Genomic DNA, 20,254 nt, shown 5'->3' on the forward strand with positions numbered 1-20,254 from the left:
CAATGGAAAGCGGCAGGACCCTGGCATGATGTGGTGCAGACTTTGTCCTCACCACTAAAAGAGCTGTGCTCTGTGCCTCGGGAGAAGCTGCAGGCAGGAACCACCTTGATTTAAGTGCACGGAAAGCTTTAAAGCTAGATTTGCCTGGTTCATCTCTGTTTCCCCTCAAGTTTGCACGACTGTGTGTGCTGCTGGAAAAGACAGCTTTTCCAGCAGTGCTGGCGAGGTGTGAGACAAGGTCCCAGTGAATGCTCTGCAGAACTGCCTGGGCCCAAAGGCAGAGCCACGCTGTGTCCACAGGCATCAGCAGGACGTGCTGTAGGAATGACAGGGCTTGTGGAGAACCAGCTAACCCAAGATGTGAAAGGGTTAAGGGGAGCTGATGTGAGGCTGGGCCTGAGCAGATTGACTTAGCTACGAGACACAGCTTGTTATCTCAGGACTGCCACCATAGTAAGGCTGTAGCAGTGCTCCTGGGACCCTGTTGTTGTTTAACCCCAGCCGGCAACTAAGCACCACACAACCGCTCGCTCACTCCCCCTCCAGTGAGATGGGGGAGAGAATTAAAAAAAAAAACCCAAACCAAAACTCACGAGTTGAGATTAAGACAGTTTAATAGGACAGAAAAGGAAGGGAAAATAATAATAGGAGAATATACGATTGCTCACCACACGCTGACCGGTGCCCAGCCAATCCCTGAGCCATGGTGTCCCCCAGCCAACTTCCCCAGTTTATATACTGGGCATGATGTCATATGGTATGGAATACCCCTTTGGCTCATTTGGGTCCTTGTCCTTGCTGCGTCCCCTCCCAGCTTCTTATGCACCCCAAGCCTCCACTGGCAGGGCAGTATGAGAAGCTGAAAAGTCCTTGACTTAGTATAAGCAATGCTCAGCAACAACTCAAACATCAGTGTTATCAACATTATTGTCATCCTAAATCCAAAACACAGCACTATACCAGCAACTAGGAAGAAAATAATCTTTATTCCAGCTGAAACCAGGACAGACCCTGCAGAGTGCCTCTGAATGCCCTGCACTCTCCTGTGTGAAGGTACCAGCTCCGGGCAGCTCTAGCTTGGACTGTGTGCCCTGTGCTGTTAGGTTGATCAGTGATGTAGGCCAAGGCATTCACTGGGATGAACATAAGGATGGTTGGGGAAAAGTAAAAAAAGTTTCATTTAGTCCTCTAGGGTTTTAGCTCCTAGTGACAATTTGGAGCCTGCAATCACCTGCTGTGTCTGTGTCAGGAGCAGTGAAGGCCTCTGGCCTGATTCCCAGAGGCTGGACAGCTATGTCTCAAAGGTCACTGAAGTCCTGTGATGCCTGAGGGCTTCTCCAGAGCTGGGTTGTGTCCTTCTGGCTCAGGCTTCTGGACTACTGCTGCCCTAAGAAACTCCCCCCAAACTGACTGCTGGTAATGCAACCCCAAACTGGCCCATGTAGTGTGGCTGGAGTCAGTTCCTGGTTTCCTTCCAGGCTTGGGGGACAATTCCCGCATGCATTCCTGCACATCCCTTCTCCCACAGCGCTCCCTGTGTGCTCGGAAGAGCAGAGATGATCTCCCGGAGTTCCACAGGGATGGATCAGAGTACAACAGCCCCAAGTGACCTGGGGATAACCTGAAGCCCTGCTGACACTCGGGGCTGGCACACTAGGCTGTGAGGAGAGAGCAGACCTGATTTCCAGCATGGCCACTCACGCCTGATAGCAGTACTGCAGTGCCAAGATCATTTTGATGCTGTCTCCTGTCCAGGATCTGGTGGCTCTGGCTGCTGGGCTTTCCAGTTCTCATGCCTGTGCTCACACCTACACCAGCCTACTGTGGCCAAAGGAGCAGCTAAGTACCTGCTATTTCTTTCTTTCCAACAGACATTACCCCCTATTAAAAACCACCCTATGCCCAATCTGCCAGCTGGACACTTTCAGAGGAGGCTGCTGTTGGACAAAGAAGCCAGTCGGGTGTGGGTCAAACCAGAGCCTCCCAAGCCCATCCTCTTACACCTTGGGGTGACAGCCAGGTCCTACTCTATTGAGGACTTCTTCAGCAACTTCACCTCAGAGTTCCCCAAATACTTCTTGTCACGGTAAGAGATCCAGCTTCTTGGATTGGCATCTTCATTTGAGCCAGGGCTTCCCATGCTGTGATATGCACTGAACCTGGAGCTCTGCTCTGCTCCTCTCCAGTGCTTCAGTGTTAGGCAAGAGGTGCCTTGCTTTCCCCAGCATTAGCTGACATGACCTGTTTCTCTCCCTCCCTCAAAAGGGAAATACTGTCAGAGCTCGGTGCTCCTCTCTTATGACAGTGTCCCTGCTGCTGTTGCAAATGCAGCAGCTCCCACTCCTCCCCTGGTTCCCTGCACCGCTCCCCGCTTGCCTGCAGTGGTGCTGCTCAGCCGGGGGGATGCAGGTCTTCGGTAGGTCGGTTCAGTAGTGCTGCCACTGACAGAACAACTCCTTCTTTCCCAGCCCCTTCAGCGACCGGCCCTTGGAGAGCAAGTTTGTGGATGGGAGTAGGGACAGAGACAGGATGGCCATGGACCCCAAATGGCTGTCCCTGGCTGCTGCTTCCAAACAGGAGTTGCAGATAGTGACTGACATACTCACAGGCGTCATCAGGTGCGTGTCCCTTCACCCTCACCGGGTTTGGAGCCCCTGTCCTCCAGGGGAGTGTGTGCAGCATGGGCAGCCCTCTGCTAATCCCAGAGGAGTCTGTGCACTCCTGCTGCACCAGAACAGGGGATCCAGCCTGCCCAAGGCTGCCCTGGGGACTACAAGCTCAGGAGTCCTGGTGTGACAGCCAAAGGCAGGGTCTTGCTCCTCAGCTAGGGCTGGGCCCATCTCTGCATAGTGAACGGTGTCACTGCCCAGGAACCAGGGCACTCTGCCTGCCATGATCTTGGGAACAGGCTGCATTGGGATTCACCTATTTTGTCTGTCAGCTGCAGAAACGTAAAGAACCAGTGCTGTGGAGGCAAAGGTAGTTTCCTTAGCTCAAGCCATCTTGCTGCCTCCCTTAGGCCCAGAAAGCAAGAAGGGACAGACTAAACATTGACATCAGTTAGGGTTTTCCCCTGATTTGTACTGTCTTGTAATGATCCTCTGTGGTCATACAGATATCTGATTTGCTGGGACTCATCCCTTATTTTGCTCCTCCCAGAGGCCTCTTGGAGAACACCCAGTTCCATGACGCAGTGAGAAGAAGCCTGGATGAGCCCATTCCATATTTCTCCCAGTTCCGGTATGCAGAATCAGCAGAGCTCCAGGACAGAAGACAGTGCTCCACGGTTCCCTCCAGGGTCTCTGCTTCACCAGATCTTTACCTTGAGAAGGATGGAGAGAGGAAAGAAATGAGGCAGGAAACCTCTCCCAACAATGATTTGCTGGAGTCTTGGGAGATTTTTCACCACAAGCAGTTGAGGGAGCAGAAGGAGATGATGAGCAGGTGAGGAAGAGCTCACACATAAAAGGCAAAAGCTGCACAGGCAGCGCACCACCTGGCCAGAAACCTATTTCTCCTTCAGCCCTGTGGCATTTCTGCTCGGGTGTTCTGTGTGCTCTGAGTCGAAATCAATGCTAGCCCACCTAGCCACCCTCTCCCGAGTGTGGTTTGTGAAGAGTGCAGCTTTGCTGTGTCTTGGGGTAGAGCTGTGGGCAGTGCCAGGATGCTGGTAGTGAGTGAAGTCTGCTTTATGCTTGGACAGTCCTGGCCATATTAGACATTAGCGTGCAGTGTGTGCTTACCTTACCCTTTTATTTTCACTGCAGTATTTCATCACCTTGCATTTGCTGTGGCTACTCCCTTGCACGCTGCTACAGGCCACAAGCATATGCACAAATACTAACTACAGCACAGCTTGGAGGGAGAAACTAGTAAAACCATAGTCACCTAGCTCTGTCCGAGGTCAGGGCCTGATGCCAGCTGGTAGCAGTTCTGGGAGAAGGGTCAGCACCCCATTGCTCAAGTCTTTGGTTCATTGGCCTCGGTGCGTAGGAAACTGTGTGTGCTCCACTGCTGTGCGTGGTGTGTGCTGGGAGGAGTCACAGCAAGCAGCCTGCCTTATCTGCTTTCTGATAGCTGTCCTCTGCCTGTACTTTTGTCGCTCCAGGCAGCCAGCCTTTGGGAGCCTGGTGGAGTTGGTGCTGGAAAACACACTGCGGAACATCCTGATCGAAGCCAGCCATGGGGAGGTGGTGCTGACAGCCCGGCCCAGGGTCATTGCTCTGCCCCCTAGCCCTTCCCGAAGGTAGCAGAGTGTATCTGTGCTGTGGTGGGGGACAGGACCTGTCCTTAATATGTCAGGCTGAAGCACAGCCCATTTTCTAGACCACGTGGATTAGCTGGATTGCTGCCTGTCAATGCCAAGGCTGCCTGTGCAAAAGGGGGAATCCACTCCCAAAGCCTCTGCCCCTTCTTGGCTTGTCCTGAGCCACAGACCGGAGGTGGTAACACTACAGCCCTTCTGTGGGCCTGAGACCATCATGCAGCTCTGAGGCAGGGCCCTGTGAGTGAACAGCTGGCAGAAGGGGCTGGCCTGAGGCACTGGAGAGCCCAGCACAAGGAGGAATGGCCACTGGTGGGGAGGCAGATTTGGGGCTGAGGGCAAAGCACGAGGATTTGGCCCAGCTTGGGGAGAAGTGCAGGGAGATGAGATTGAGGGAGGATGGGAGAGGGTTGTTGGATGGAGGTGTCATCTCCAGAGCTGCAGGAGTCTCGTCTAGATAGACGATGTGTGTTCACTGTGATCCCTCAGGGAGGGATGATTGCCTGGGGGGAGGTGGCAGCAGGCTGCACTCTCGCCACCCCAAAAGCAATCTCTTCTTCTTCAGAATCACCAATCCAGCACCCCCACCCTCAAGAGCATAGCTGCTGGGCACTGTGCTGCTTGAGCTCTTCAAGCACATCAACTGTCTCCACTCTTCATCCCATCCCTGTGATGTCTAGAGCAACTCTGATCCTCCCACACCATGACCTGAGCTCAGCATGCTGGCTGCCTCTGAGGAGGTATGTCCTGATTATGTCCTCAGCTTCAGTTTGAATCCTCTGGCAACTCCACAGCAGAGTTCATGAGATCTCTCCTCTCTGTGGCTGGCCACATCATCGGAGAAGAACCTCCCTGCGCTAGAGGGAGCACATGGACAACCTCTGTGACTGTTCCCACTGCCCCCAGTCTGTACCAGCTGGGAGAGGAGTGGAATCTGCTTTGAAATGTAGCTGAGGAAGGACTGACAGCTGGGCATTGAGGTGCTGAGTCCCTGCCAACATCACTAGGACGCAGGTACTGAATCCTCCTCCCCTCCTTGCTCCAGTGGCTGCTGCAGGTCTGCCATACAGCGACCCAGCCGGAGTGAGCAGCTGCAGCACCATCTAGCACACTCAGCAGCCCAATAAAAGCAGCTTGGCCTCTGGGCACACAGACACCGGCATGTAACGTATGTAATCCATGCATCTGGGTTTGCGAGCACCCTGGAGGAGCTCTCCCCTTTTCAAACTGCGAGGCTGTCGCCTGGGGAAGGGGACGCCTTTGAGCCTTGGCCTGGCAGAGGGGTCCGGCAGGCTGCGGGAGGGTGTCACTGCGAAGGAGCCGGCTTTGTCACAGCCGGGAGGTGGCAGTGTTAGTTGTGAGAAATCCCGGGTGCCAGCGCGGAGCTGCGACGGGTGCGGGCACCGGCTGCCAGCTCCCCGGCAGAGGCTGCAGGCCGGCCGTGCCAGGCAGCGGGGCTGGGTTTGCAGCGTCTCCCCTCTTCTGCAGCCCTGCTACGGGCTCTGCTACGCAGGGCTCACCCAGCCACCCTGCTCTGGGGGGGATGCAGCCGGTGTCCCCCTCCAAACCCTCCTCCCCTGTGATCCCAGTGCCAGCGCCCAGCCAAGACCGGAGCTGCACCTTCTCCCCTTGCAGCCCAAGAGAAGACTGTGCACGAGGAGCTGTGGAGGGCTTTCGCCCTGCTCGGCAGCGGGCAGATGCCTGCTGTGCCCGGGGGTGCTGCAGCTCACCCAGCACCACCCCAGCGCTCCGCTCTGTGCAGGAGCCCTGCATGCGTAACCATTACTAAGCCCCAGGGCTGAGCTGTTCCTGTTGTCAGAGATACAGCAAAGGCGCTGCCAGCTCCTGAGCTCAGTGTGGGTGCCTGGGGCCTTCACATGGGTCCTGGATCCTTCTCATGAGAAGTGCAGACCCTCTCCTCCCTCCCCAACACTCTGGGTGCCAGGTCTCCTACGTCATGGCAGCTTTTCTGTCTTCCTCTGGGCTTCGGCTGGTGCTGAACAGGCGATGGGGTACCACCTCCTTCCTCCCCAGCTCAAGGCAGCAGCAGGGCCTGGCTGTTCAGTCCAGTTGGGGTGAGTGCCTGGTCCAGGCTCCTTGCTAGGATTTGCTCACTACAGATGCTCTGTAGTCATGTGACAGACTTCCCAAATGGGTAATGCAGGCAGGGGCAGGAGCCTCGCCATTGTCCTAAAGCAGGTTGAATCCAGCTGCCTGCAGGAGCCCAAGGGCAGCCTGGAGCCATGGAGACAGGATCACTGAGTTTGTCCATCCTCAGACCTGCTGCATGATCTGATGCTCTCTGGACTTGTCACCGTTAACTCCTCTGCCTTGTGGGACAGATGGGCCAACATGGGAAATGCTGTGTTTTAGTCTGTTGTAACACCCAAGAACAAATGGACGGAGTCTGAGTGCAGACACATCTGCAGTGAATGATTTTTTTGTCATTAAAGCTCCTATCCTCCCCACTCTCCCATGCCGAACACAGCCTGGACCTGGAGGAAACGGAACTCACACTGTACTTCCCTGTTGGAGCACTATCAGAGGTAAATTCACTTCTCTGATTAGTGTCTCTAGTAGGAGAGAGCCCTGAGACAGTGCCTTCAGCAACGGGTGAGTCAGGAAACAAGAGCTTTGAGAGCTACCTACACATCTGAGAGATAAATCTTTCTTCCCTCGGCTCTTTGCAGGGGGTGTGAGATGGTGGTGTGTCACCTCTATTCTAGGTCTTCTCTGGTGCTTGTCAACCAGAACCACTCAGTGTGCACTAAGCAAAGCCATTAGCAGCTGTCACAAACTTTTCTTCTTTTATCCTCATCCCAAGTTAAAAACACACCAGGGACAGCCCCTTTCCCAGGCTGGGGAAATTCCTACTTCTTCTTCTCAAGCTGGGAGCTAGACCCTGGCCCTGGTTTTGGAAAACACTCACATGTGTGACCGAGCCACACCACTGTCCCTTTGGCAAAGGGTGTGGGAGACAGGAGCACCCCCAGGCACTGCTTGGGGTGAGCTCTGCTGAGCGGGGAGCCCACAGCAATGCACTCACCCAGGGGCTTCAGTGCTTCCCTGCTGCTCCTCCCCACACTTGGATCTTGGTGGCAGCGGTGAGGTGAAGGGTGGGCAGAGATGTGCAGCACTAGTGGGGAGGACTTGTCCCTTAGCAAGAGGCTTTGTTGCTACCCACTGCCGAGGGTGAAGGCAATGAGCCATGGGACTATAGCAGAGCCAGACCCCCAGCCCAGCTCCCAGAAGAGGGGAGAAGCTCTGTCTCTGCTAACCACATTTGGGTCTCAGGCAGGAGGAAGTCTGAGCTTGTGCTACTGGCTTCCATGGCTGGATTTGGCCCCTGCCCCAACACCAGCCACGTTTCTAATGCACATCTCTCTAAGGGAGATATCGCAGATACGGGTCCGGCTCCTTCCCACTGGTGTTCGGGTGGTGAAGTGGGGTGATGTTCCCATGGGGCTGCGGTTGGTGGCCAGGCCGGCCAGGACAGGCTGCGGGCAGGTATACGGCCAGCCTGAGGAGGGCTGAGTGTGAGCTTGGCAAGCTAATGGGGCTCCCCTCCTCCTTGTGCTAGTTATCAGGAGTGCTCAGTCATCAGGCAGTTAATGCAACACACAACAGGCCTTTTCTTCTTGGCTGTTAGTCCTGGCTCCTAGGGAGGGGTGAAATGGCCTTGGGGCAGGTGGGCAACAGAAGCTATCCTGAATCCCATTAAAACATTTAACACCTGCTGAATCGTGCCATTGTCTGGGAGATAAAGGGAAGGGAACAAAGCTGCTCTTGGTCTTCCCTGCCCGGGTGTCTGCAAGGCTCTGCTGTCCCACTGCAGCTGGGGAGCCTGAATCCCCTGCCAAGACCCACTTGGCGTGGTGCTGTGTCCGTGTGGGGAAGGTGGCGGTGTTAGGGGACAGTCCCCTGGACCGCCCTGCTGCAGGGGTGCACAGCCCCTGGTTGCGATCAGCCCCTTCTCCCCCGGTACTGAGTATTAGGAACCTAGAAAGGTCCTGCCCCGACCAGCCTGCAGTGTCTGCGCAGGCAGGGCAAAGTCTGGAGAGCAAAAACATGAAGGTGATCCTCCCAAACCCCTTGGCAGAGCTGGGCAGAGACCCTTCACCCCTGGCCTCCCATGTCTGAGATAGCAGGCTTTGTGAGCTCAGCTGTGTTGCTTTGGTATTTGGGAATGGGGACTTTTTAGTCCATGCTCAGGTCAGGCCAGGGCGCAGTGGTGGCTCCTGATGGACATGAGAGGTGCTCTGATGTGAGCTAGTCGGTCCTCATGGGACAGTGAGGCCACACAAACCCTTGGCTGATGTGAGAGGAGGCTGAGGCTGCCTGTGCTGGGGCCAGCCCTGCTGAGTGCATGAGCAGGGGCTTGGTCCCAGCACTGCCTGCCTGCCAGGGAAGAGCACACGACGGTAGGTGCTGCCCTGGAGATGCCAGGGCAGATGGAAGACGTTCCCTGGGATAGCTGTCTGGTGCAGGGCACTCTGCAAGCTCACAGGACGCGCTTTTCTCCCATTCTCCATAGGGCATCCCTGCAAGGGCAGTCCTGGCTGTTATTTGGTGCATGGTGGAGCCCTGCCCTTGCAGGAGAGAGGTTGGGGTGAGAGAGCATTTCTGGCACAGCACATAGGCTTGGAGATGTCTGCTGGAACTACAGCAGCACTGGTGTGGGGTTTGGGTTTTTTCTGGCTTCTCTGGAAAGGGGCGGAGGGGAGGGGGAGCAGCCAGGCAGCCTACGCCAGGAGCTGCTGCTCCGCTCTGCTGGTACGTGGCCTGGCAGGGAGAGGTGAGAGTCCTGCCCAGCACGTTTCCCATGCTGAGAAAGGAGAAGTGGGCAAGCCCGAGCATCAGGGCCTGTATAGCATCAAAAGGAGAGGGAACATCACATTTCCTATTAGCACCAGAACCCAGGGCAGCGGTGGTTCTGCATTTCCTTTGCTGGCAAAACCACTGGAAAAGAGGATCAGGGCGACCGAGGCCAGCAGGCTGGCATCACTCCAGCTCATTCCTGTGCCAGGCTCTGCTGGGCTGGGAGCCTGCAGGACCCCAGCCCAAGAGACAGCAGCAGGCAGGAGGGATGAAGCCTGCCTTTCAAAAATCTGACTCTGAGAGGGAAAAGTCTCCAAGGAAGAAGAGTTGGGTGGCAGTGGCTCACAAGGATCTGCAGCTATCCACTTACCTTTGGGAATCCACTGCAAGCAGAGTCCGGCTCTGGAAAGGACAATGGTGGCAGTTTCTAAAGCGCACTCAGGACCAGGATACCTGCAGGTGTCCGCTGTGGGGGTTAAAGCAGCGTTACCCCCTTCCCCACCCGCAAACACACCCATCTACGCAAACAAACACGCCAATGCACTTGCACAAAGGAGCTTCTCCTGCCACCGAAGCTGCACTTCATGCTCTGTTATCCAGGGAGCTGCGGGTGCCAGAGTAACCCACAGAGATAGCCCAGCTCCTGCTGGCTCCGGCTGAGATCAGCTGAGGACTGTCAGGGCTGAGTAGCGTGGCTGGGTGCTATAGGAGTGTGTCTAGACTTCTCCTGGCCCCTGTGGGCTCTGCACGCTGCCCCCAGAGCCAGCATGGGGGGGTCTGCACTGGTTGCCCTGCTGGGTAGTGACAGCTGGGATGCAGGAGAGTGCTGTGACTCTGGGATGCAGTGACCCCACAGGCAGGCGTGTGCACATGGAGTGAAACACATACTGTTCTTGCGGCTGCGTTGGGAGAGCTGGCTCCTGGCCCATGCGGTCGTGCTGAATACGCTCCCAAAGAGAGCGAGCAGAGGTGGTTTTGTCGAGCTCTGCTTTGCTGCCTGGCTCGGAGGTCTGTGGGCTCCTGTCAATGAAGCGTGCATCGCCCTGGTGTGCCCAAGGGGTCTTCAGCATGAGTGGGGGGATTGGGGTCGGGGCAAGGGGGTCCTTGCCATCACCAGCACTCAGTGTCAGGCTGCTTAAGATGGGCAGTAGCTTTGCCTTCCAGCCCTGGGACCTTACCACTCCCTCACCTTTCAGCAGTCCAAAGCGTTGCAAGCAAGCAGAGCTGTCCGGGTAGGGTACCCCCACACCTGCCTCCCCTGGCCCCCCGCTCTCCCCTCACTCCCGGCTGCAAAGTGAGCCAGGCAGGTGGATGGAAAAGTGACAGCTGGTGTTGTTCCAGTGCAGGTTAATGAATATCTCCTCCTCCTCCCCCCCGCTCCCCACCGCCAGCCCCAGCACCCAGGCTCCTGGCTCCTATCAGCCCATCAGGCTCCCATTAACAAAGGCAGCCCTGGAGAGTTTGCATAGAGACCTGCTCTGCCTCTAATCTAGGTGGGCTAATCGCCTCCCTTGCCCAGCCTGCCTTCCCTGGGTCAATATTTGCTCTGAGCAAACACAGAGCCGTGACAGGTGTGCCGGGGAGAAGGCTCGTCGCCGCCAGCCCAGCCCTCTCGCCTGTCTCTGCTCAGTCACATCTCTCCGGCCCCCGATCACCGGCCAGCCAGCGCTATTTTTATCAGGGCTATAAAAGCCCCATCCAGCCGGCGTCACCCTCATTTTCTGCTCGTCAGCCGGCGGGGGAAGGCGAAGCCGCTCACCTGCCAGCTGCCAGCGTGTCACCGGAGCCAGGTGAGGTGCTGTAACCCGGCACACCTGGGCCGGGGTCCTGCCTGCCCCGCTGGGAGCAGGGTGCTGGGCGGGGAGGACACCCTGGGGGCTCCCCTGGGACAAGCACTGGGAGCCTGGTGGCACCCCCGAACTCCCGGGAGGGAAGGGGATGGGCTCGGGGGACACTGTCCCAGCTGTCCCCTTCCCTTAACTCTTCCCTTCTCTCTCACCTGTATTTTCCGATCATTTCTGTTCCCTTCCCCTCCTCCATTTACTTTCTTCCTTTCTTCCTTCCTTCCTTCCTTCCTTCCTTCCTTCCCTGTTTTCCCACCCTACCTCCCCACCCTGCCGTGCCAGTTTAACCCGCCCCTGCTCTGTTTGTCTTTCCCAGGCAGAAGGTGCCAAGCATCCACCTTCCGGACTTCACCCCCAGAGGAGCTAGTTCGGAGCAGCGGGCGCAGCAAGGACACCGGATCCCAGCCTGGAGGGACCCGGCTCAGGAGGAAGGATGGGGAAGGGCTGCCGGCAGCCCGTGGCAGAGCACCCGTCCAGCCCATGCTGTCTGAGCCCGGAGCAACTCTGCACTTGCCTGGCGTCGAGCCCCACGTGCAAGACCTGACCTGAACGTTTTGTTCGTTCGGCTCGCGTTAGGCAGGTCCAGCCCATCTGCAAGCGTGTGGCTGGCATGCACACGCGCCATACCACCCGCACACCGCTGCAGCGTGTCCCGTGCGCCCATGACCTGCAGCCCACATAGGGAGCGCATGTTTGCTTGCAACTCACGCAGGACATGCAAGCTGGTTTGCAGCACGCGTGCCAGGACGAACATACAGCCTGTGTGCAGAGCGCACAAGGGATGTGCACAACATGCAATCTTCACCCAAACACATGCATGCAGCGTATGACCTGTGCATGAAGTGATAGACAGGCAGTGCACACAGACGATGCAATCCACACTCAGCATGCACGAACACCATGGGACCTGCACATGCGCGGGACATGGGACCCACGTGGCATTGGTACACATGGCATTTCTGACACTCAGCTTTGCAGGCTGTGACGTGCAGGACCCACATCCATGTGCCCATGGCATGACTGGCACATGTAACATGCTAGGCACACGCATCCCGCCTGCGTGGCTGACCGCTGCCTGCAGCAGCCTGCTGGGGAAGGGCAGCCTGCCCCTTGCATCCCGGCAGTGCTGCAGAGCTGCGGCAGGCGCAGGGAGCCCTGGCAGCACTGCCCTGCCCTGGCACAGCGCTGGCCCAGGGTGGAGCTCGCTGGGCTCTGCCAAACGCCCAGGTAGGTCTCAATGGTCTGCTGGCACCAAGGGAGCTTTAGCTGCTGACACAGTGCAGGCAGTGGGGAAGGAGGGCAGGAGCAGGCAGGGGGGAGCAGGGCAGAGGATGGGGGGATGTCGCATCCTTTCCCGCACACCTCTGCCCAGGTTACCTCCCAGGAGCTGCACTTCCCGGCCCTTCCAGAGTCCGTGTGCCTGTGCACTGGGCTGCCCAGGGCAGGTGTTGCCTGCTGCTCACCCTCACCCTGCGGGCCAGGTACCGGCTCCTGCTGTACTTGCTGTGGAAGGGTATGGGAGGGTGGATCTGACAAGCCCGGAGGTCTCTTACAGGACAGCCCTGCCCACTGCCTGCCCCACTCTCAAAGCGTGGTGCAGTGCTTGACCTGGACTCCTGTCCCATCCCGTGTCCTGTCCCGTTCCCATCCCCCTGCAGCCAGTGCAGAGACATTCAGAGCCTGGGGCTGCTCCTAGTGCCATGGAGACAGCGAGGAGTCCTGGAGAGCTAGGAAATGGGATAGCAATGGACCTGCTTTCCTCCCACCCCAGGATATTGTCTAGGGGGGGCAAAATGCCCCACACCTCCCTGTGTGGCCATGTCTGCAATTTCTCTGACAGCCCCAAGCACGCTCCTGCCCTGCCTTAGGGACGCTGCTCCTGGGCGCTCCCCAGCAGGCACAGGCACTTCTCTTGTAGCACAGGATCCAGCTCTGACCCCACCGTGCTCAGGGATGCTCTGAGTTTACAGGTGGGTCCCAAGCCCTTCCTGCAGCCTCTCCGCAAATGCTGCAAAGGCTGAGCCCAGCCCCGCAGTGTGGAGGGAGGAGAGGCTGGAGGCGAAGAAGCCCAAGAGTGTGCCAAGGAACAGGATGATTCCTGCTGCTTTCCTTTATCCCCATTCGATCCATGCGCAGGACAAGGCTCAGCAGCCCCTGCCCTGGAGCGGGAGAGCCCTGTTCCCTCCGTGGGGTGCTCCTGCAAGGGATGGAGATAAGGCATCTCCTGGGCTCCTTGCCTGGGCAGATGCTCAGAAAGTTTTCAACAGGTGCTGTAGGAAAGCACCAAAATCAAAAAGCATCTCCAGGGGTGCTGAGATCCCCATGTCTCTCCAGAGCCAAGTGCCCATCCTAGCCTGGGAACAGCCACCACATGGTGTGGTGGCTGGCCATCACAGTGGCCGCAGGCCCCTTTTGGTCATGTCTCTGGGCTCTGTCTCCTGCCACCAAGCCTGGCAAAGTTGAAAAGCCGAGAAAGCACAACACACACCCCGATATGCGTAACCCCCTGCAGCCGCCGCACTCAGGCTGGGATCAAACAGAGCACAATTAATAACGCTGAGCAAAGCCAGACCCTGCTGCCCATGCCGCTCCAGCCGCCGCACGTGCATCCCCACGGGGGCTGAGCCTGGCGGAGATGGTATCTGGCAGAGCAGGGCTGCGGAGGTGCTGCCTGGCCACCTTGCTCTCCCTCGGTGGCTCCACGCACCGCTGGGCTGCCTTGTGCCCTAGCACGAGCCGGCACCCTCTGGGACCCATCTTGCACCCTGTAGATAGCCCAGATGCTCCAGAAAAGCATTTTTTTGGCTTTTCAGGGTATCTGGGCAGTAGCCGGGAAGCCAGACCCTGCGCTGGCACCAGCAGCAGGTCTGTGCGCAGGGCAGCGTGTGTGTCCCAGCCGGAGAAGGGGACAGCTGCAAGCGGCAGCACTAGAAATTGCCCCCCCCCGGCATCTTCCCAGCCTTCTCTCCCTGTCCCACCTCTGCTAGCCCAGTGGCACTGGGAAGCCGTGACACCCTTCAAAGCTGGGGCTGGCCCCGGGAAGCCACATTGCTCTACGGGCTGTGTTGGCTGGGGAATGGCCCTCTGGCAGGGTTAACACCCAAGGGTAAGCTGATCCTCAAGCTGGGCAGAGCTGGGGCTTTAAGCACCCACGTCTCCCATGTCAGAGCCAGCACTGGTGCCAAGGGCTGTGCCAGGCACAGGGGGGTGCTGCTGTCTGCGCTGTGCGGTGCTGTCCCCCCACCCCCGGGCCCTGCATGGCCATTTGCATGGCTTTGAGGACCTGGGGACCTGGGCTGGGGATTTGCATGGTCCAGCTCTGCACAAGGAGGCTTTGCATAGGGAGGGCAGGGTGCAGGAGGAGCGCTGGGCAGGCATGAATGCCTGTGTCTGCATTTGCATATAGGCGTAGTTGCATACAGGTGTGTGTGCGCATATATGCATGTGTGTGTATATGCATATATGTGTTTATGTGTGTGCATCTGTGTGCATTGCTGTGCCTGCGTGTGTGTGTGCCCTCCTTTGGATCAGGCAGGCAGCGCGGAGCTGGTGCATCTTGAGCCTGCGTTCACTGCCCTGTGTGTGCATATGTGCGTGTGTGCGTGCGGGCACGCGTGTGTGTGCTCCTGCTGAGCTAAACGTGTGGCGCTGGCCATGCCCCTGCCACTCTCACTGCTCCGTGTCCTGGTGTATGTGCATCGTATGAAGGTGTGGGTGTGAGCAGAGGTGTGCACCATTTCTGGCTGCCTGCAGGGTGTTGCCTGCGGGCTGCATGTCCTGCCCATCCCGGATGGGGTGTGCCATCCCAGGGCAGGCACTGCTTCACCGCAGGATGGGGCAGAGGCAGCTCGTTGCCCTCTGCACCCCAGTGCCCTGGGGGGATCAGCCCAGGGAGCTGCCGCTGCACACAGGGCTGTGTAGGCACCCCAGGGGCTGAGCATCAGGGTTGAGTGGGCACCCCTAGACCCCAGCTGTCCCCCACCCAGCCTATTCACCATGGTTCTCTTGTGCCTGGAGGAGATGCCCAGGCTGAGCAGGGGCTCCCTGCCCCTGAAGGTCACTCTGTCCCAGCACCGCTGTGGGTACCCAGCCAGCTTGCACAAGGAGACTGAGGCTGCTTGTGTCTCTGGGGCTGGGCTAATCTTGGAGGTCAAGGAGTTGCTGAGCACCCCTTGCTTGTCTTCAGCCCCCCAGCCTGCTCCTGGCCAAGGCAAGGACTGGGGCAGGGAGCATAAGGGACTGTCCCAGCTCTGTGCTGGAGTCCTGTACTCCCCGTGCCAGGCTGTAGCTTCAGATACCGTCCCCAGGCAATGGGTCCATCCCACACATTCCCCCCCAACTCAAGACTGTGGGGAGAGGCAGCCTTCAGCCCAGCTGGCTCTGGGGCAAGCTTATTGCTATTTGGCAGGCAGGGTGGAGGGGAGAAGTAGGTCCCATCCTGCTGTGCTAAAACAACAGGCAGCTCTGCCCACCCCCAGCCCATTCCTGGCCATGGGAAGCATTGGGCACAGGGTGGGTACAGCCTGGCATCCTCCCCCACTGCACCCACAGGCCACTGGGGTGAGGGGATGGGTTTTTCCATTGCCCCAGGAAAGGGCTCTGAATGCCCATGAGCGAAGGGGATAAGGGGGGGACCCTGCTGAAGGACTCAGGGTGCTGGGGGGAAAAACCCAGAGCTTGCACTAGTCCTGCATCTCAGAGTGCGTCAGCCCCATCCTCCCACAGGGCCTCCGGGGAAGGGGTGAGCGACGGGGCTCCCCTCTCCTGGGCCAGCCGGTCGCCCCGGGAAGCGCGTAGGCAGCCTGCCCAGGGGATGAACGTTGAGCAGGGTGCCAGGGCCGCTGCTCCTGGCCCAGCTGTTGCTGGCTTCGGGAGCCCGGAGGCGGGATGTTCTGTTCTTGCCGCAGCGCCTGGCTCGGCCCCCGCCTGCGCTGCCTCCTCAGAGCTGCTGGAGGAGGGGAGCTGCCGCTGCCAGGCTTTTCGCCTGCCTCCTGGACGAGCATCATCCTGGCTCGGGGTGCCTGGTACTACAGATGTTGCCGACAGGGGAGTGGAGGGGCACTGGGGTGGAGTGGGACCTTGGCCAGGCACTGGCTGAGCTGGCATCCCCTGGCTGTGGGGCTGAGGGAGCTGGGGAGGGGAGGTCCAAGGACCACCCCACCCCTCCCCAGCCCTGTCCTTGCACCCTGCACCCCCATGGCAACACCCCATGTGCTATAGGTAAAGCTGAGACGCAGGAATCTGTGCTCACCCCACGGTGCCCCTCCACATATGATACGATGTGCTGAAGGAGAAGCACCTACAACTGCATCCAGGACGGGCTGGGTGCAGGGTTGGACATGTTCCTCCTGTCTCCATCACCACTCCCCTGGCACTGGTCTGCATTGGGCACTGTGTGGGGACCGGCATGTTTCTCCAGGACACTGTAGCTATGGGGTGCCCTGGGGGTGCCAGGCTGGGGTCATCTGGGGTAACAGGCAAGAGGTCGCAGTGGCTGGCACCAGCAGGCTCCATTTCAGGTCAGGATCTGGACCTAAGGACCAGATACCAGCTCCTCTGTGCCGGTGCCTGGCATCCCCATCTGGGCAGGGTATGACAGATGTGGGGGGGACATTTGAGGCTGCAAGGCACCTGCCACCCTGGGGCCCTTTTGGAGCAGCGCGGATGGGTTTTGTCCCACTGTCAGTCCCATACTGGGGCTGGGCCAGCCTGGGGATGCGGCAGTTGCCACCTGCTCACATCCAGGCTGTAATCCACAGGCAGGAGGTGAGCAGCTGGCGGAGCCTCCCTGACCTTCAGGTGGGATTAATCCCCATGGGAACAGTGGAGAGGAGGCAGGTGAGGCCATGGCTCCCCCCGCAGCTCCTGGGGACTGAGCAAGGCTGGCAGAGCCGGGGGACTGAGCACACCCCCATGCCGGGGGCAGCCCGCAGCCAGGGCCAGGCAGGGGCCACGCAGGGCAGGTCCTGGATGGGTGGCAGGGGGTGAGCTTGTGTTCCCCTGGAGTATCCTTGTCTTGGTGGGTCTTCACAGGTGCATCTCTGGAGCTGTTGGTGCCACAGGGCAGAGTGGGCACCCATGGTCCCACAGGGAGGGGGTGAGCAGAGTGCCCGGGGGTGGCCAGGGTGCTAGTGGGGGCAGCGGCTGGGCAGGTATGGAGAGCCAGTCCCAGCAGGGGTACTGGTGGCTGGCTGAGGGCCATGGGTGCATGGGGAGAGCGGAGGCTGGGGTGAGGGGTGCTGTGTGGAAGACCACCTCAGCAGGCTGTTTGCAAGACCCAGCTGTGAGCGGGAACGTGTGGGTACCCCTTGCACTGCAAGTGGCTGCGCTTGCCACCACACCCCTGCCCTTCTCCGGCCATTGGTGATGGTACCCAGAGACCAGTCAGCATCTTGGTCCCCAGTTCCCATTGGGGTTCCTCTCCCACTGCCTGCTCACCCTGAGGACTCATCCTGCCTTGGGTGCAGCAGGAGCTGGGGCAGGTACCCACCGAGCTCTGCCCTGGGGGAGCCCGAGTGCCCGGGAACCTCTCCAGCCCCTCCAGGCACAGAACGGCTGGCAGCCCGCGGCGTGCGTGTGCGCCTGTGTGGGAGCTAATCCTGGCAACATCTGCCAGGCTGTTTGTGATCCCGGGAGTTTCCGGCTGCAGGGAGGGGACGGCCGGGTGCGCGGGGGACACGTGTGTGTGGGGCAGCTAACGTGTGCCGGGGCTCCCTGTGCAAGGCAGCGCCTGTGCAAGGAGGCTTCTGCAGTGGGTATGTGCCCGCATACGTGTGTCCTCTGTGGCCAGCAAGGCCCCAGGAGGGGACAAGTAGCAGTGGGGACCCTGGCAAGCCCCTCAGCTCTGGGATTTGGGGGACTCAGCAGGTGGAAGTGGGGGTTTTGGCTGGGATTTACCAATCCTGGTGTGGCTGTCTTCAGAGCAGCCCTGAAGGGGAGATGTTTGTGGAGGGAAGGGGGGTGTTTGCATCCTTGCCAAGAGGGTGATTTCCCAGGGAAATGAGGCTGGGGGAGAAAGGGGAAGAAAAAGGAGCGGTGGGGCTGGGTGGGGGGGAACGACACACTGCCCCTGATCTAATCAGCCAGCCCCTGCAAATAAAAGCCACCTGTTTTGGCCCTGGCAGCAGGAAGCCATCCCCAGAACAAACAGAGCACCAGGCAACTGGGAGAAAGATAAACAGGGGCCGGCACCAGCTCCATCTGCTCCTGCTCGGCCCAGCCCCTGGACCTCCAGCCCCTTGGGGTGATGGTGCAGCCCCCAGCAGGGTTGGGGGCAAGGAGAGAGGGGCTAGCGGGGCTCAGGGGGGGTGGCCAGGGCTCAGCCCATGGCATCAGCCAGATGCAGGACCGCACATAGCTGTGCTGGCCTGGTCAGCTAGCCTGGATACTCATAACAGCAGTGGGAAAGACAGCATGCTGCCATGAGCCCCAGATGTGTCCCAGATGTGGCATCAGCATCAGGATGCCTGGGCAGCATATGCCTCACCTCCCTCGGGGTTGCCTTTCAGCCTGCTCAGCTCCCCAAGCTGTGCACTGTCCCGAGACCAGCGCCTGCACAAGGCACGGAGTGTAGCCCCACGGCCGGGGACCACGGACAGCATGGTCTGGGCTTGGCATGCAGCACTCGGGCGACCCTGTCCTCCCACCGTGCCCTGGGGCTGCCGGCCGCCCGCGCTGTGCCGGTGGCACGGAGAAATCCGATCTGTTTTGCTAGAGCAGGGAACAGGCTGAGCCGGGAGCGACATGGGGCCCTTATTAAATTAGCCTATGCAGGAGGCCCTGGGCGAGCGCTAACCAGCTCCCAGACCCAATATTAGCAGCTGCCCTTGAGCAGAGTCGCTGCCTGCCCCCCCACGCTTGCTCATGTCCCTGGCTGGGCAGGTGTCGCTGGGTGCTGGCAGGTGACCCAGCCACGGGGATGCTGGCTGGTGACAGGGACTGCCTGGAGGTGCTGGGAGATGCCCCAGGGAGGCCAGGCTGCATCAGCATCCTGGGGTGCAGTGGGGAAGGGCCCTCGGCACAGCCCCTCGTGGGTGACCCCCCTGATCCACTGTCCCCACATGTGGCTGTGGCTCCCACGTGGCTGCCCCGAACGTGCCAAGCAGGGGATGAGGCACATCCCAGCGTGTGGGACATGCTGAGAAGTGAGGAAGGGGCACAGCCTGCATCTGGGGGTGGGTTTCTCCCTTGCCCCCCCAATGCTTTTATCCAAAGGGTTGTATGGGGGTGACTGAGCTGCCTGCATGGCCCTCATGGAACAACACCAGTGCCCCATAGATCCTGTAGCACACTACGCAATGCCCCACACACCCCATACACACATCCCATAACAGTCTGCAGCATCCCGCATATCCTGCGGTGCCCCACACCCTGGGGCTCTGTAATACACCCCACAGTGCCCTGCACCCCATAACCCCAGACTGCCCTTACACCCCATAGCACCCCAAACTAACCAATGCCCCACTCCTCTGCTCACACAGCCTGGGCAAGGGGCAGCAGCGGCATGGGGGGACCCTGCAGTGTGCTAGCTCTGCCTCTTGCCCCACCTTCCCCAAGGTGTTGGCTTCCCTAAGGGCTGCCCAAACCTGTCCCCTAGCACTTTGAGGGATGTCCCCAGGCCACAGGGCTGCATCCCCGGGGGTCTGCTCACCCCCATGCATCCCCTTCCCTCCCCGGGGAGGATCCCCATCCTTCGCTCCATCCTCTGTTCCCCCCGGCAGCTCCCAGGGGGTCTCCCCCCCGCTGCTACGAGCACCCCGGGCGTCGCAAGCTGAGGGTCGCCTCCCCAGCGCCTGTCCCCGGCCAAGGGCCACCAACGTCCCTTAGCTAGAGCCAGCTCCAACCGCTGCCAGGCTGCACCCTCTGCTGGGACCTGCAGGCATCGGCGCAGCCCCGCACCGAGCCTCAGAGCAGGGAGGGAAATGCTGCCCGGCGCCTTGTCGAGTAGTGGCGAGGGGGGGACACGAAGAGGACCCACGAGTCCTGCCCCCAGCCCGTCCCTGCTGTCACCCCTCAGTCGCCAATTCTTGGTGAGAACGGGGCGGAGATGCCAGGTGTCCTAACACCACCCCCAGCTGCCCACGCAGCACCCTCCGTCACCGGCGCTGCCAGGCTCTCTTGGGATGCTGACCCCGTGCTCAGGACCCCCAGGAGGGCTGGGGTTTTCCTGGGAAGGTTTGGGGTGCTCTGGGCCAGCCCTTGCCCAGAGGCCAGCGTGGCTCCTGCCCAGCTGAAGGTGGGGAGTGCCCGGCCTCACTGCAGGCTACGCAGGGATGCTGCAAGAAACGCTGCTGCCGAGAGACCCAGGATTTCACAGCTCAGCAGGGCA

At 59.5% G+C, this 20,254-nt stretch overlaps 1 protein-coding gene across 1 annotated transcript in view; it reads left to right on the top strand.

Moving 5' to 3' along the window:
- The window catches only part of CFAP65 (cilia and flagella associated protein 65), a 34,183-nt gene extending 28,624 nt beyond the window's left edge, over positions 1-5,559 (top strand). The window contains exons 28-32 of the mRNA XM_050900093.1: positions 1,872-2,086; positions 2,469-2,618; positions 3,160-3,444; positions 4,109-4,246; positions 4,830-5,559. Coding sequence (XP_050756050.1) covers positions 1,872-2,086; positions 2,469-2,618; positions 3,160-3,444; positions 4,109-4,246; positions 4,830-4,866 — 825 coding nt within the window. The 3' untranslated portion in view covers positions 4,867-5,559. The remainder of the gene's footprint in view (positions 1-1,871; positions 2,087-2,468; positions 2,619-3,159; positions 3,445-4,108; positions 4,247-4,829) is intronic.
- The last annotated feature ends 14,695 nt before the right edge of the window (positions 5,560-20,254 follow it).

This window comes from Gymnogyps californianus, chromosome 7, assembly GCF_018139145.2.
Source record: "Gymnogyps californianus isolate 813 chromosome 7, ASM1813914v2, whole genome shotgun sequence".
In the NCBI taxonomy this organism is placed as follows: domain Eukaryota; kingdom Metazoa; phylum Chordata; class Aves; order Accipitriformes; family Cathartidae; genus Gymnogyps; species Gymnogyps californianus.